This window comes from Lepidochelys olivacea (genome assembly GCF_965140295.1).
Source record: "Lepidochelys olivacea isolate rLepOli2 genome assembly, chromosome: 7".
Classification (NCBI taxonomy): domain Eukaryota; kingdom Metazoa; phylum Chordata; order Testudines; family Cheloniidae; genus Lepidochelys; species Lepidochelys olivacea.
The window spans coordinates 23,558,823-23,573,139 of record NC_140417.1 but is presented as its reverse complement, the minus strand read 5'-3'; the positions used below and the strand labels follow the sequence as shown (position 1 = coordinate 23,573,139).

Below are 14,317 nucleotides of genomic sequence, written 5' to 3'. Positions count from 1 at the left end.
CGTGGCAAGTATGGGTTGGGGTGGGCTGGACCACTCGACCAGAGCTGGTGCCTGACTCCTAGAAGGAGGTATTGAGATGTCCTCCTGGGGCCTTGGCTTCCCTCTTGCCCTCTCCTTCCCCTTGCAGGATGTAGGAGATCTTCCTCTCCCCATCTTCTTTAGACCCTTGGCAGGTGCCAGGGAGGGGGATTGGCGCTGGTGGGGTGCTGCACACCGATGCTGCAGTGCTCGGGACAGATTCAGACCTTGACTGGTCCGGTGCCGAAGTTAGCACCAACTCCTTAGGACCACCTTGAGACGGAAGTCCCTCTCTTTCTTAGTCCGAGGTTTGACAGACTTGCAAATATGGCACTTGTCGCTTATATGCGACTCGCCAAGACACCTTAAACAACTATTATGCGGATCGCTAATGGGCATTGGTTTCTTGCAGCGACCATATGGCTTAAAGCCTTGGGACCGGGTCATGCCCCATCCCTAGGCTAAGTCCCGTTTGGGACCAACCAAGTAAAAACACTCTAACATACTAAGGGAAACTTAACTATGAACAACTGTTTTACAAGAAAAGTTCAAAATACTGAACAAAGCAAAAAAAGGCTAGCCGAAGCAGCAGATGCTCCAGCACCGTCACTGGTGGCAACAATGAACTGAGGGTGGGGGGAGCCAGCAGCGCCCCTTATACCGTGACATGCGCACATCACTCTAGACGGCACCAGAGCCGGTCCCCTACAGATACCACTAAGGGAAAAACTTCCAGCACTGGTGAATGTGGGGAGCACACACTCCCAATATGGAATGGACATGAGCAGGCACCCGAAGAAGCCTTGCTTCTTCTTGTTCTTGTGGATCCCAGTCCACACCTTCAAATAATCCTTTATCCCATTCATTACTCCATTCCTCCTATCTACATAGTCTATTGTTCTCCCGTGTTTTCTGTCCTTTTGTTTTGCTGTCTTCCGCTACTCACCATTTTCTCTGACCCTGAAAAGGTCTCCTAAAATGGACTTGGCTATTTCCCCTGAAGTCTAACCCGGTGGTTCTCAACCTGTGGTCTAAGACTTCCAAAGGGGTCTGCACGTCCAATTGAAATTTTTAGGGGTCCACAAATGAAAAAAGGTTGAGAAGCTCTTCCCCCTCCAGCTCTCCTCTGCTTCCTTTTCTCTTTCCACCTGGCCATTTCTCTCTACCTCATTCCCTGCTCCAGCTTTCCCTCCTTCTTTTCCAGGTTTCCTCTGCCTCCTCATTCCTACTCCAATCTCAGAGGTCTCCTTTACCTCCAGGAATGGCTCGTCTCCTTTCGAAGACTAATAAAATGCTGAGTGCCTGGAAAACTGTAAAAGGCTTAATGCTACATACTTTGCGGAAAGAAGTAAAACAATGGAATAACTCCTTTGTGCCTAGCCAGAGAAGGGAGTAACAGCCAAGGCACTGACTAATCACAATATTGTGAACAGGAGGAATGATATACATATGGGGCATGCCTTCTAACCCAGCCAAAAGAGAGGAAAATGTATATGGCTGAACTTCAAACCCACCTCCCTGAAAGAGGCCTGGGTGCTCCCTGCATCAAGTAACTGTTCCATTCTTTACTGCAATGACAATTTCAATGACACCTAGACCTGATATCACAAATTTCAATAGCTCTTTTCATACTTAAAGATCCCAACATGCTTTATATACTGCATACTACCTAGTACAGTTACTGGGGACCCATAAATATTTCAGTATCACTAATCTCTGCTGGAACTGGAACATAGCTGCCTCCGGACTAACGTGCAACAAGGTGGACAGCCAGCAGGCTCTATTACTGGGTGGGGTTGAATAGTGTGAAATTTGAACCAAAGAGACATGGGCAAACTTTTACATTTATGTTTCGTGGGAATTTTAAATCTAATCAAATACCTGCACACGTTAGAATTGTCTACTTTAGAAAAATCAGTTACCATATTATCGGAACTACGACCAATGCTGCAACTGCACAAGCGATACTGTAGATATGCCTCAGGCATTTTTAACACCATGTCATAGAAGCCTGCTCTAAGCCAGAGCCCTGTCTACACTAGTGGCTTAATACTAGTGCATCTGCATCATGACTGGCTGTTACTGGAAGATGGGTAGTACTTACTCTGGTGCAGGTGCATTTATCGGTGCTAGAGCCTATCCTTGATTTGTTGCTGGCATCTGCAAACGCATTATGTGACTCCCTTCTGGAATTCACAGCATCACTTGTGAAGAGATTCAGGAGGATGAGAGACAGCTTTTTCTGTTGAGCAGATCTGCCAATATCACCTTGTGCTGTGGCCCCATAGATCTCACAAACTAAACAAGATAGGGCAAGAAAAGTCCCTGGATGGGAGACCTCCAAGGAAAGCACAGGAGCTGCAGAAAGGCATCCTGGTAATTTAGTGAGTGGCAATCTTCCCTTGGAATCAATATTGAATGAATGCCACAACATAGTAGTAGGGTCTATATGCTGCTAGGCAGGACCTGTCTTTTAGAAACATAAAACCAAGGTCCTAACTGCCTGTGGTGATGAAAAATCTCACAGCACTTTTCACAAGAATAGGTTGCCCCATTGTCCTCACCAAATCATGACTTGGGTAATTATATTCTGCCTACAGCAGCTAAATTACTCCTGTAGTTCCAACTAGATACAGTATCACGACATGTCCCCAACTACTATATAGTTTTGCTAGGCACTGCTGAACAGCTGTTGTGTTCCACCCCTGAGCATGCTGCATTTCAGTGGTGAGTGAACTGAGCGCTTGTGTGCAGGCTTCTGGAATGAAAGGCATTATTATAAGAGTTGTTATACTGGAACTGGAATTATCAAGTGGATTTCATTATGGTCTTCTGATTATTAGGAAAGAGCTGCTCTTTCTTGGTGAGGAAGAAAGAAGCTGTTTTAATTCTGGAGAATGACATAGGTGAAGTTCAGGCCAAAGCTGTATTTGGAAAACTCTCACATAAAGCTGGACACAACCCTTTCATGCACGGTGCCAATTCTACACAATGGCTTGAACTGCACTCTCCGGCGGTCCTTAAAGGCACATTCTGTATCTTGGCTTTCACTGCTAGCAATCAAGAAAGAATTCAAGAAAACAAAACTGTTTCCCAAGCACTGTTTGCTGGTGCCATAATTAATATAATCAAACAATTCCACAAATTGCTTCCAATTGCTGGCGTCACTTTTATGTTCAGAACCAGACTTTCAAAGAAGGGCCCTTCTTGTCCTACACCCCTACAGAGGTAACTCGTGGTTCACACAGTGGTAACAAGGCCTCACTAAATAGTATAGAGTAATTTGTACTGTAATAGGTCCCTAAGGCACCATGGACACAATTTGAAATGCCATCTAATTTTTCTTTTTTAATTAAAAAGCAGTTACTATATTTAAATGACAACACAAAAAAGTTCAGAGGGGACAATTTGAAGGTTCCCACAGCTTGCTGGGGGTCTTCTCAAGGTCAGGAAGAGTTTTATGGGATCAATTGTACAAAGTAGGACTATTTCTTTAATTAGCTCAGCATCCCCTCTGCATAAAGTCAGCATTTTGATTCATATTGATAAATGGAGCTCAGGCCCTAGTACTGCAAGCCCCAGACCAGAAACATTTACAATATTTACTAATACCTCTATGATTTCTGGCTTCTCTTCCCCCTTTCCCCCCAACAGAGTCCTTAATTTACCACCTAGATCAAGCAGAGTGTATCAAGTGTGCATTCAGTGTGCCACTCATCCACAGGTTTACTGGTCCACCCCATAGCCAGCAAGCTGAACATGCAGAATGGTCGAAGTGTGCAACTCAAACTTCCAAAATCAGTGTAGCATCATCATGATGCCGATCATCAAAATATAATATAAATGCCAAGATCCAGCATCAAAATGTGATTTGTCTGGAAGGATGTTTACATTCTGGTGACCCGTGTAAGCACGTGGAGTCTCTGCTGCCCGAAGCACTGAGATGGGACAGATTTTTCCATTTATCCACTCCATTGTGCATTGTAATTTTGCTCCTTAAACCCTACATAAACCACTTGAACAAGCCACATGTTATCCACAGCCAGTGAGACAATCTAAACGCTCTCTACAAGGCCATCTGTGGCTGCCAAAATGATATTCCAAAGGACAGCCTTATCCTCAGCGCCCACCCAGCCTCTTCTCCAGCCCAGACCCCTGGTCTGAAGCAACAAGTCAGAGCTCTTCTGTATTTCTCAGACAGTCATACAGGTTAGCACACACTTTTAGAGTACAAAACATGGTCATGTTTTTTATACACTAAAAAGTCCATGGCCATCTCTTACTTCACAACTGTCCATGTGCCGCACACTGTGCCTATTTGTTGATAGTGGGACAGAGCTTGGATCCTCTTGTTCCAGAATTAGGCCAGGTTAACTTTTGGGAACATGGAGAGGCAAAGAAGAGAGTTTATGGTGGTTTATGCCTGGCCCATTGACCGTGCACTATTTACTTGTCTATTCTTGTACTGTAAGCTCCTCAGAGCAACAGCCATCTATCTTGAATGTTTGCATATGTTGGGCATTACTGGAATAAAATAAAATAAAATAAAAAAACCCAACAAGGACAATACTATTAATTTGAAGGGTGAAGCTGCAGCTTGATGTCTACAGGGACTCTTGACAGAGTTTGGCAGCAGAGAAATTATTGGCTGACCAGCTCTAGCTTCACCATCATACTGGGAAACATCCCAAGTTATTCAAAACAGCCAGCCTGGGAACACAGTATTTTAAAAGAATTATTTTTCAGAAGCAATTGGTCACTATTATTTCAACCGCTAATGTGCATTTGTTCCCGCTCTCCATAGACCTGCCTGGTGATCAGAGCACTCCTGCTAAAGTAAGGCTGACCTTGTGTTGGTTTCCTTTAATCAAAGATCACTGCGGTCTCATATAGCTCTAGCCAAAAGGATTTAATTAGCAAGATAAATATTGATAGTAAAACAATGACAATGAGCCACAACTTGAACTTTGCTGTTTGCTTAACTATTCAGCATAGTCTTTCTGCAATTTAACAGATTTTGTGCACTCTTGTGATGGCTCTGGTACTGGAACTGGTTTTGAAACTTGAAAAATCCATGCTACTTAAGGACCATGCATCAGTCATGGAGCTAAAAGTCTCCCCTTCACCCCAACCCCATCCCCACCCCCTGCACAAGTTCTACCTCCCATATTGTCACAATCCCATTACTTATCTTCGTTCAAGAAAATGAAAAGTGAACAAGAGCCAGAAAACGTTCTTTCTGGTTGAACTGTTCTTATGAATACAAGGAAGAGCAACTTCTGGCCAGAACACCAAGCACAGTTTAGGCAGGAGGGCCAGCTTATCACACAATTCCAACTTTCCCAATACACTTCAATCCTGACTGGCAACACTCCCCCAGTTCTATTCTGTGCACGCAGCTCTGTCAACGTCCTCTTTCTTGTCCCTTAAGTCCCACTACTATTCCTAGCCCTGGGATAGGCACATCTTTGTCACTGGACCTCAAACCATATCTAAGAGCCTGTCTTGCATAAACTAAAATCTACTTTCTTATGAGTGTGTAGGCAAACTGAATTCAGTACGGACAGGGATATTTGGGACAGTCTCTTAAAACAGGAGGTTTACTTAATAAGGATGGATTCTTGCCCAGGTTTCACTATAGTAGGGTCCGTAATGTTTAAACTCTCATATCTGTAGGGAAGCAGTTGCCTCCCATGTTCTGAATAGCATAACTCAAATTTCTGTGCTGATTAAGGGATACAGTATAATTCCAACCCAGTGAATGGGGACTTTATCTGTGAGAGTTCATAATTCTAAATCCCTGGTTGCACTGAGTTGGGACCATCTTTATCTCCTATGCCGGTGTTTTGAAGCTAAAGCACACACTGGTATGGGCCAACAGATGCCTCAGTTGACATAAGGTCAACCCCAATACCATAAAGAAATCAGTATCTCTGCTCTGCACTAGGATGAGCAGCAGTACAACAGGAAATCTGGTTTGAATTCAACACAAGGGGCTAAAATTTCATCAGGGAAGCCTAATGAAAAGCAAAAAAGTACAAATACACAATCTTACACCAGCCTTTCAGAAATGCATAAGAGGCAGAAAAAGTTCTGGTTAGCAGATCTGACATAGAACCAAAGGCAATTCATTACAAAGCCGCTTCAAATCAAAGTGCTAGATCTGTGGACCCATAATCCTCCCATCTTGCTTGCAACTCTTGATGTGGAGTAGGCACCACAGAAGCCAGTTAAGCTGACCTAACTCAACTGACTTATACCGGGCATCTGTTACTTAGTGCTGGCCCAGAGTCTAAGTTGGGCGATATTCATCTTCCCATGGGCTGCCTTTTTAAAGCAATCCTGAACAATGGGACTTCAGAAAAAAGACTAAAACAGTTATTTTTAAAAAAACTTGTAGGCAAAGGCCTTTAATGCTATTAGTAAGGGGAGGAGGATAGGGTAGCAGCTTTTTCTTTTTTATGTTATGTATATTGTGTGTAAACAAAAATGCAATTTGCTTTAAAAAGATAAGGTGATTAAATTTTTATCAGGTTTGTATTCTGTTGTCACCACAACAAAGAGAATTAGGAAGAGGAAAGAAAGGCCTTTTTATTTGAATTATGCTCTTACCAGAGGTTCTCCACAGCACAGCTGAAAGCCACTCAATGTTCTCTAAACAGGCCCTTTGATTGCATTTTATTCAACTTGTTTGCATTTGGAGCAATCGAAAGGAAAAGAACGCTCCACATTTTGATGTCTTAATGTTCCTTAATACCTTCTTTAATTTATATTAAGCTTCTTAACTAGGGTGATGAATTCTTCAAAAACAATAAAGACCTAGTATAGAAATCTTTCACACACCATGAAAATTGAAATTATAATGTATTCACGGCTTTTTTTGTTCCAAAAAATATTTAGAAGAAAGATTTAAAGCATACACACAAAAATCCTGAAAGTTGTATGAAAATGACTTGATCCATAGAACTAGATGAAAGTTCAAACTAATTATTACAAGGAAAAGAAAATGGTTGTGTGGGGGGAAGGGGTTCTAATGGAGAAAACTATTACAGAATGTTTTGTTACTATAAAGTTTTCAGTCTTTTAATATCCTATAAAGTCCTTCTCTATCACTTTCTATAAAAAAAGGACTGTGGAAATCTGCATTTTTGTTTTACACAGAGTAAATCTGAATGTTTGCCATACCTCCCTCGCCCTCGGCCCCCCCCCCACATTACTATTATTCGTAGTCTTATTTCCTAAAATGGCTTTTAAAGTTTAAGCTTCCACAATATATTTCCATCTATTTCTATCTTTTACAGAGGGCCAAAACTAACAATGCACATTTAATTGGTGGACTTCTTAATAATGCCTCAAAATGCCAACACACGCAACAGTTTTGCGGCTGCCTGGGTAAAGTTTCCCAGACTGAGTTGTCATTCACAGGTGGATCTCAGTCAGATGGCAGACCAGGTTTATGCGAAAAGCAAAGATAAGGTAATAAACATGGTACTAAAACAGGCCACCCAAAGGACAAGACTCAATGGGTTTGTTCTTGCATGTACTGTATATTTTCCAATCATAGTTAAAGAAACATTCTAAAATTTCTTAGCCTACAACACCGATTATTTGCCCCATGTTGTTAGTCTTACCCCACAGGGCCGCAATAATTTTTTAAAAAAATCTTTACAGCAGCAATCCATCATAGTCCATATGTTCCTAGCAAGAAACCATTAGGTTGCCATAATCTCAATTTAGCTCTTTTTCCACAATCTGTCTACTGGTTTGCACTTAGTTTTTTCAGTATTTATTGAGAACTACAAATATATATATAAAATAAAAATACACACACATACACATACCAGCCTATTCATTGCTCCCACTCCACAAAGAAACCCCCCAAAACAAGCAAGCAAGCAAACATTTCATGGTATTGTCCTATTATAAGTCAAAACAATACCCAGATATTGCACTACACTGATTTGGTGCATTAGAAATACAGTAGGAGAGACAAACTTCCAAATACTCCCTACCCCTGAAGTACATCAAATCACCCTAGAAATCCCTCTGAAAGAAGTATGTTTGAAAAGGAGCATGGATTTGTTATTTTCTGTGAACATTCACTGATAGCTCACCTCCCTTGCGTGAGTTACACTTTTATTTTAGCTTCCAGGAAAGCTAAAATTAAAACCTTATGACAAAGCTTCCCCCACTTATTGAGTGCTTGTGAAAAAGCTCACTGAGCTGCTACAGCAGTCAACTGGTCACAGTAATGAAAACAAGACTGGGTAGATTTAAAAATCTGTACACTGTATGTTTTTGCAATTTTAAAGTTAAACAATACTGACCTTAATCCAATAAAGTGGGATTGTGCCATGCAATCTGTGTACTGTCTGGAGTGAAATGACACATCACCCCTTCCTAAACTGAATCAGACACATGCAAGTACAGTAGCATCAAACTCATGGCCCAAGGCTACATGTGGTCCATTGCACCAAAACTTACAGCCTTCCCTGAATGGTACTACTGAAGTCAGAGTGAGTGTTTATGAGAAGGCACAAAATAGCTTTTCAGTCAGAGAAGGTGCCACAGGCCAGCTCCCTACCCTGGTATCCTGTCTGCTCCATATTTGTCTGGCAATTCTAATCTCTGTTTTTTCAGGAGACACTAGAGAGGAGAGAGAAAGAGAGTGCACTATTAAAGCAAAAAGATGTTCAAGCACAACAATCAATCAGTTTTGAACCAATGAAGCCTACAGTACATATCTGTCCAAATTTTCATTATTGAGTAAGCACATAATTTGCATGCACAATCATAGTAAGCGTGCATGTAATCAACTCGTTAAAAATCTTAACTGGTCGCATGCAATTACAAAAGTTTGGGCCTATAAGTATCAGTGCTGCATGAATTTTTATTAAAGGCATTTTGTTTAAAAAACCCATTCAAGGAAACTGATTCAATAAGTCATTAAAGATCAAGGAATTTGCTCTATTTGCATCTCAGATAATTTAAAACCCAGAAATCCACAGGTATCATGATGGTCCACAGATTTTACCATGGCTGTGTGGTATTTTTCAATAGCTAATTTTCCTGCATTGTATTTTCGAAAAGTCAGCCACTCTGCTTCACCCTTCCAGCACTCACCAACTATCCAAGAATCCTTTCTTCATTCTTGCTTAATTCTCTTTGTGTACCCAGCAAATATAAGTTCAAATCAATATTATAATAAGAAAGAATCTACAAAAGACAATGGGAATCTGCAAAATTGGCCCCTTGATTATTTGAAAACCTTTCCCACAATGCTGGTTCAGTATTGCCAATTTCAAATGTCCAAAAATCACGAGACTTAAAAGAAATAAAAAACGTTGGGTTCTTTTTGTCTTCTGCATTTTGGAGCCCCAGAGTTCACTTTTTCAATCTTTTCTTCACCTCAGGGTAGACGTTTCCTATTCTCTCTCTCTCTCTCTCTCTTTTAATCAAAGGTGAGATTCTCACAGAGTAACATGACTCCAATAGTTGGGGCTTTAAGGAAAAATCACCTTATATTGTGAAACTCTTGATAAAATCTCAAGAGACAGAAACACTAAAGGTTGTGCTTCCTTCCCTTACCACATTGTTCCTGGCTCCTGGAGGCACTGATGGTTCTACAATTAGTCGAGTACAACATCAGAGAATACAGTACTATCTCCTTTATCTGATACTGCATTTGCAGAAGATTGGTCATGTTCTCCAAGGATAACTTCCACTAAGCATTGGTCCCAAAGCATCTCTCACTTCCTGAAGTTTCCAAGTTCCAAAATACTTTAAGAAACACAAGGTCTGTGGTGTGCATAATTTGGGAGCACTAACTGACTGTAAACTATTCAAAACTATTCAAAATTATTCTAGCATTATGGTGCCTGGTATGAGAGGTCTATGCACAATAAAGAACCCAGTCCTGCAAGATTTCCATAATTGATGTCAAAGAAAGTTCCCTGAATGGGAGGCCTGTGGATTTAGACCTCCATTTGTTAATTAGAGGAACAATGTAAAGGCTAATGCACTGGCATGCTGGTACCGTCAAGTTCTAATGAATGAACCAGTGACCTTCTGAACCTCACTTGTATTGAGAGTGTCTCTGGGCAGTTCCAAACAACAAGCCCAGTCAGAATGGCATTGCAAAAGACACAAATTAGACTGGTATTTTGAGTGAGCTCAGCTGAAGGTAGCACTGAAGGAAAGAGAAAATTAGATTATGGGGGATGTAACATGACCAGCCAAAATATACAAACACGTTAAAAATAAATTAGTCTCATTACCAAAACCACAAGGGCAGCATCTTGTATGGCTCTCACTCAAACCATCTAAATCTTTGTTTATTTAAGTTTGGGTCCTAGTATGATCCACTTCAAGAGCAAGGGTTCCAATGTCTTAAGATTTATTTTCTTGCTGGATAATTCTCTAACATTTATCTTGTGCTAGCACTTCAATGTTTGTGGCACCTTAGCCTATTGAAAAAGTCAACAGATGAATACAGTCCAATATTTCACCCAGAAACGCCCAACCTATCCGTCAGTCATACCTGACACCACACACACCTCATCTGACAATTAGCCCCTGCCATTAAGTGCCATTAAGTGTAGGGAAACTATTTGGCAGCGGCTGAGTTTCTACCTTTTGGAAAGGAAAGAAAGTTCCAAACAAAATCTAGAAACCTGTTCTTAATTCAGTGAAAAAAACTGGGGTCTTGCACTTTCGGGAGAGGAGAATCATCAACAGGATGAAAACAGTTTCCATTGCAACAGAATTAGACACCTCAGCAAAGTAACAAATATCTTCCTACTTGGTCATTTATCTTTCATTGGGAATGCTGCAGAGGGAATGTGTTCACAGTGGCAGAGGTTGAGAGAGGAGTTACATCACTTATAAGCATTTCCCTTCAACTGGCCCAAGAAAGGAATGGTGCACACCTGTTCCCACATATTTTTGGTTAAGTTTTGCCAGGATATGAGACCTCTGAGAAAGGGAAGGAAATGAAGGGGAAAAGCAAAGTTTCCTGGCTTAAGCAATGTTCGCATTCTTTTTTGGCTTCTCTCATTCACTGAATGATAGCGCTTCAGTCACCTTTATACTCCATAAAATCACCTAAAACACTTCCAATAAAAAACACAACGTCCCTTCAAATATCAGCTTGTGGCTGTGTTCACTATTTAGATCCCTGCCATAGGGTTTTAATTCCCTCACCCCCAGTTTGGCTTAGTTGTCCTGATGTCTCCACTTATTGTTGAGAGCAGGGCTGATCAAGGATACTCAATGCAGGCTCCTCTGCCTCCCAACTCAACCAAGGAGTGACTTACAATTCCAACATCTGTTGCTGATTTTATAGCAGAACCCTGGGAGTTTTGTGCATTTGAGGTCCACTCTCCCTCCATCCACTCTTCTGTAGGGGAAAGTGAAACTGAGGAGAGTGGCTACTGACACAGCCCCAAGTGATAAGAGCTTTCCCCCGGCAGATGTAACAACAAAGGAACTGCTATACTTGATCAGACCTGGGGTTCATCTACTCTTGTATACTGGCGCTCGCAGTGGCCAGTACCAAATGTTTTGAAAGGAAGGTGTAAGAACCCTGTGTTAGACAGATGTGAAATAATCTACCCCTCACATTAGGTCTGATCTTGATGACTGGAGATTCGCTTAAGCCCTGAAGCATGAGGTTTTACTATCCCTTCCAAAATTGCTATAGTAATTAATTATGATACTCCTGTATATTCTTGATATTCTTTTTGAAACAACCTTTAATCCAGTGGAATACATCCAATCCCAGCCCAAAAAATCTTCCTTAGCTGACATTTGGCAACAAGAGGTGAGAGAGCCAAAGTTTAGTTGCATTGGTGGAGCAATATGGCAGAACATCAACAGTCACTGCCATGGAAAGGCACCTGAATTCAACTGTTGCCCCCCAGCTTCTTCTTCCCTAAACGGCAAGAGATTGCAGGAGTGCACTTAGACCCTGGGAGAAGGTACTGCTTCATGGCACTCATCAGTGACTCCTGCAGCTGGTGAAGAGGAAATGACTCTAAAGTAGAGCGGCAATCATCTCTCCTAAGCAGAAAAGTGGCAGGTGACTTGAGTAGCCATAAAGCCAGAGAAAACGGTGGACTCTGAGACTTTAACAAAAAATTCCAGGGGTAACTTATACTCACAACCCATCATCATGGAAGGTCTCAGCCTTAGTTTATCTAAATCATGAAAAGAACCCTATTTTAGCCGTCCAAGATTATCATGAAGGAACAAGACGCACACAATGCTCCATACCACAATGAAGATGAGAAAATATACATAAATTTTTGTTCATTAAAAAAATATATATTTGTCACTTTGGGTGAGTGGAATTCTGCAAAGCTATTGGTCCCAGACAGACTACTTTCAATTATTTTATTAAAATCTACATTGTTAAAATTGTATTTCTAGAAAAACATGACGCTAAGAATAGCAATGAGTGCTTGGATCATTACAAGATATGGAAACCACAAAATACACTCCCTTGCCTATAAGCTGAAAAGATCTGGAGAAACAGGCCTAAACAATATTGTCTGAGAACATTTTCTTGAGGAAAGAATGTGTGTAAGGGTGGGGCTGAGCTGTGGGAAATGAAGAAGGCAAGCGAGAGGTTAGTTTAACTACCAAAGGGAGAGGGGGAAATGAAAAAAGACTGCCTTCAATTCCTTGCCTCAAAAAAAAAAAAAAAAATTGGTCCCCATCTCCCAACACAATAAATACGATAATTTGACTTCTTCAATGGGTGTAAAAATACAAATCAGTTCATAGACAGCAATGAATGGGTCTTTTAATTACCGTATTTGGCACATAATAAATATCTAAAATCGTTTCTGTAATGAGTAACTCAAGCAAGAGGCATGTAGCAAATGTGAGTTTTATGTTTAGAGCAACTATTCTTTGAACCACTGCATATGTTTTACAAAACAGGCAACAGATCTCATATGAGAAATACTTGTAAGATTCATGCTGAACTTGTGAATCACAAAGTATTCTTTCTGTTAATTTCATCAGTACAAAAAAACCCCTTAACATTAGAAGAACCTATAGGTCAGCTTTGCTGACTTTTAATGAAGGTTAGTTTGTGCTCTGAAATCTAAAATTATAATGGTCAGACAGCAAAATTCCCACCTTTTAATGAGTCCTATTTTAATATTCCAAATATATACTACCTAAATTTGTATACTCTTTAACAGTAGTTAATCTTCAATTAAAATACCTAGAGCAGAAACTCAGATAACTGGTTTAAAAGGTAAAAGCTTATTGACAAAAACCGGTATTCTTCATATTGCCTTTTTTAATTCTGCATATTAAAAATGCCATTTTTACGAGTTGAGAAAAAAACTTCAAGAATAATGAAGGCTAACAAAAGACTGAAGAGCAGTAATTTAAAAAGCTCCATATGTAGCATCCTGATTACTGTATCAGTCCCATTTCCATAACGAAGGGAGGTCACTGAACTGCCGCCTGTCCTTTCTGATGGCAAAGAAAGGACAAAGAGGACAGAATATTTTCAAAGCACCATCCCTCAAGAACTAAAGGAAGAACAAGAAGTCTTCTGCAGTACAATATGTGGGTGTCAATGTCTGCACTTTTCTGGAGTATGGTAACCCCAGCACTGGTGGTCCCTGCACATGCACTTAATTTGGAAACAGCTGGGTTCAAAAGTTTATCCTCACTTTTTGACCTGCAAGGGTTTAGTGTGTGGGAGTGCACACGAGTGTATATATCATACCACACAAGCTGAGGATGGGCAGCCACAAGATACACTGTGTGTGCATATGTACATGCAGGACACTTTGTATATTTACTAATGCTGTGTGTATATATATTATCCAATATACATCAGGCACATACCACGCATTGTGTAGGCATTCAACATACAGCCAGCCAAGAAAAGGTTGCATTTTAGAGTTCAGTAAGTCACTAGAGTCTGCATTTATTTGCAGTTACTTTTTTCAAAAGAAAACCCATAATAGTCAGCATATGCTGCTAATTACAATACCACATATTTGGAAATAGCATATTTCCTGGAAAGCATGCCAGCACAACTTCTGTAACTGACTAGACTAGCATCATATCCATGTCTACTTTAAATATACCATAATGATGTATGAATTAGCAACAGATCTATCAATCTATCAAGTTATTTACAACATGCACAGTATCTGAGCACCTTTGACAGATGCAGAGAGATGCAAATGCAAGTACTCTATATATAACAGCTAATTAATGTAGCACTGTACATGCAGTGAGGCTGGGTGATGTAAGGTATTAAGTAGGG

General features: G+C 40.7%; 1 protein-coding gene across 6 annotated transcripts in view; it reads right to left on the bottom strand.

Annotated features, from left to right (window-relative positions):
* EEFSEC (eukaryotic elongation factor, selenocysteine-tRNA specific) overlaps positions 1-14,317 on the bottom strand; it is a 223,077-nt gene that overhangs the window by 62,704 nt on the left and 146,056 nt on the right. The window contains exon 7 of one of the 6 annotated variants that reach the window (XM_084635513.1): positions 8,603-8,664. The exons of the other annotated variants lie outside the window; for them this stretch is intronic. Coding sequence (XP_084491639.1) covers positions 8,603-8,664 — 62 coding nt within the window. The remainder of the gene's footprint in view (positions 1-8,602; positions 8,665-14,317) is intronic. 6 annotated transcript variants of the gene reach the window in all.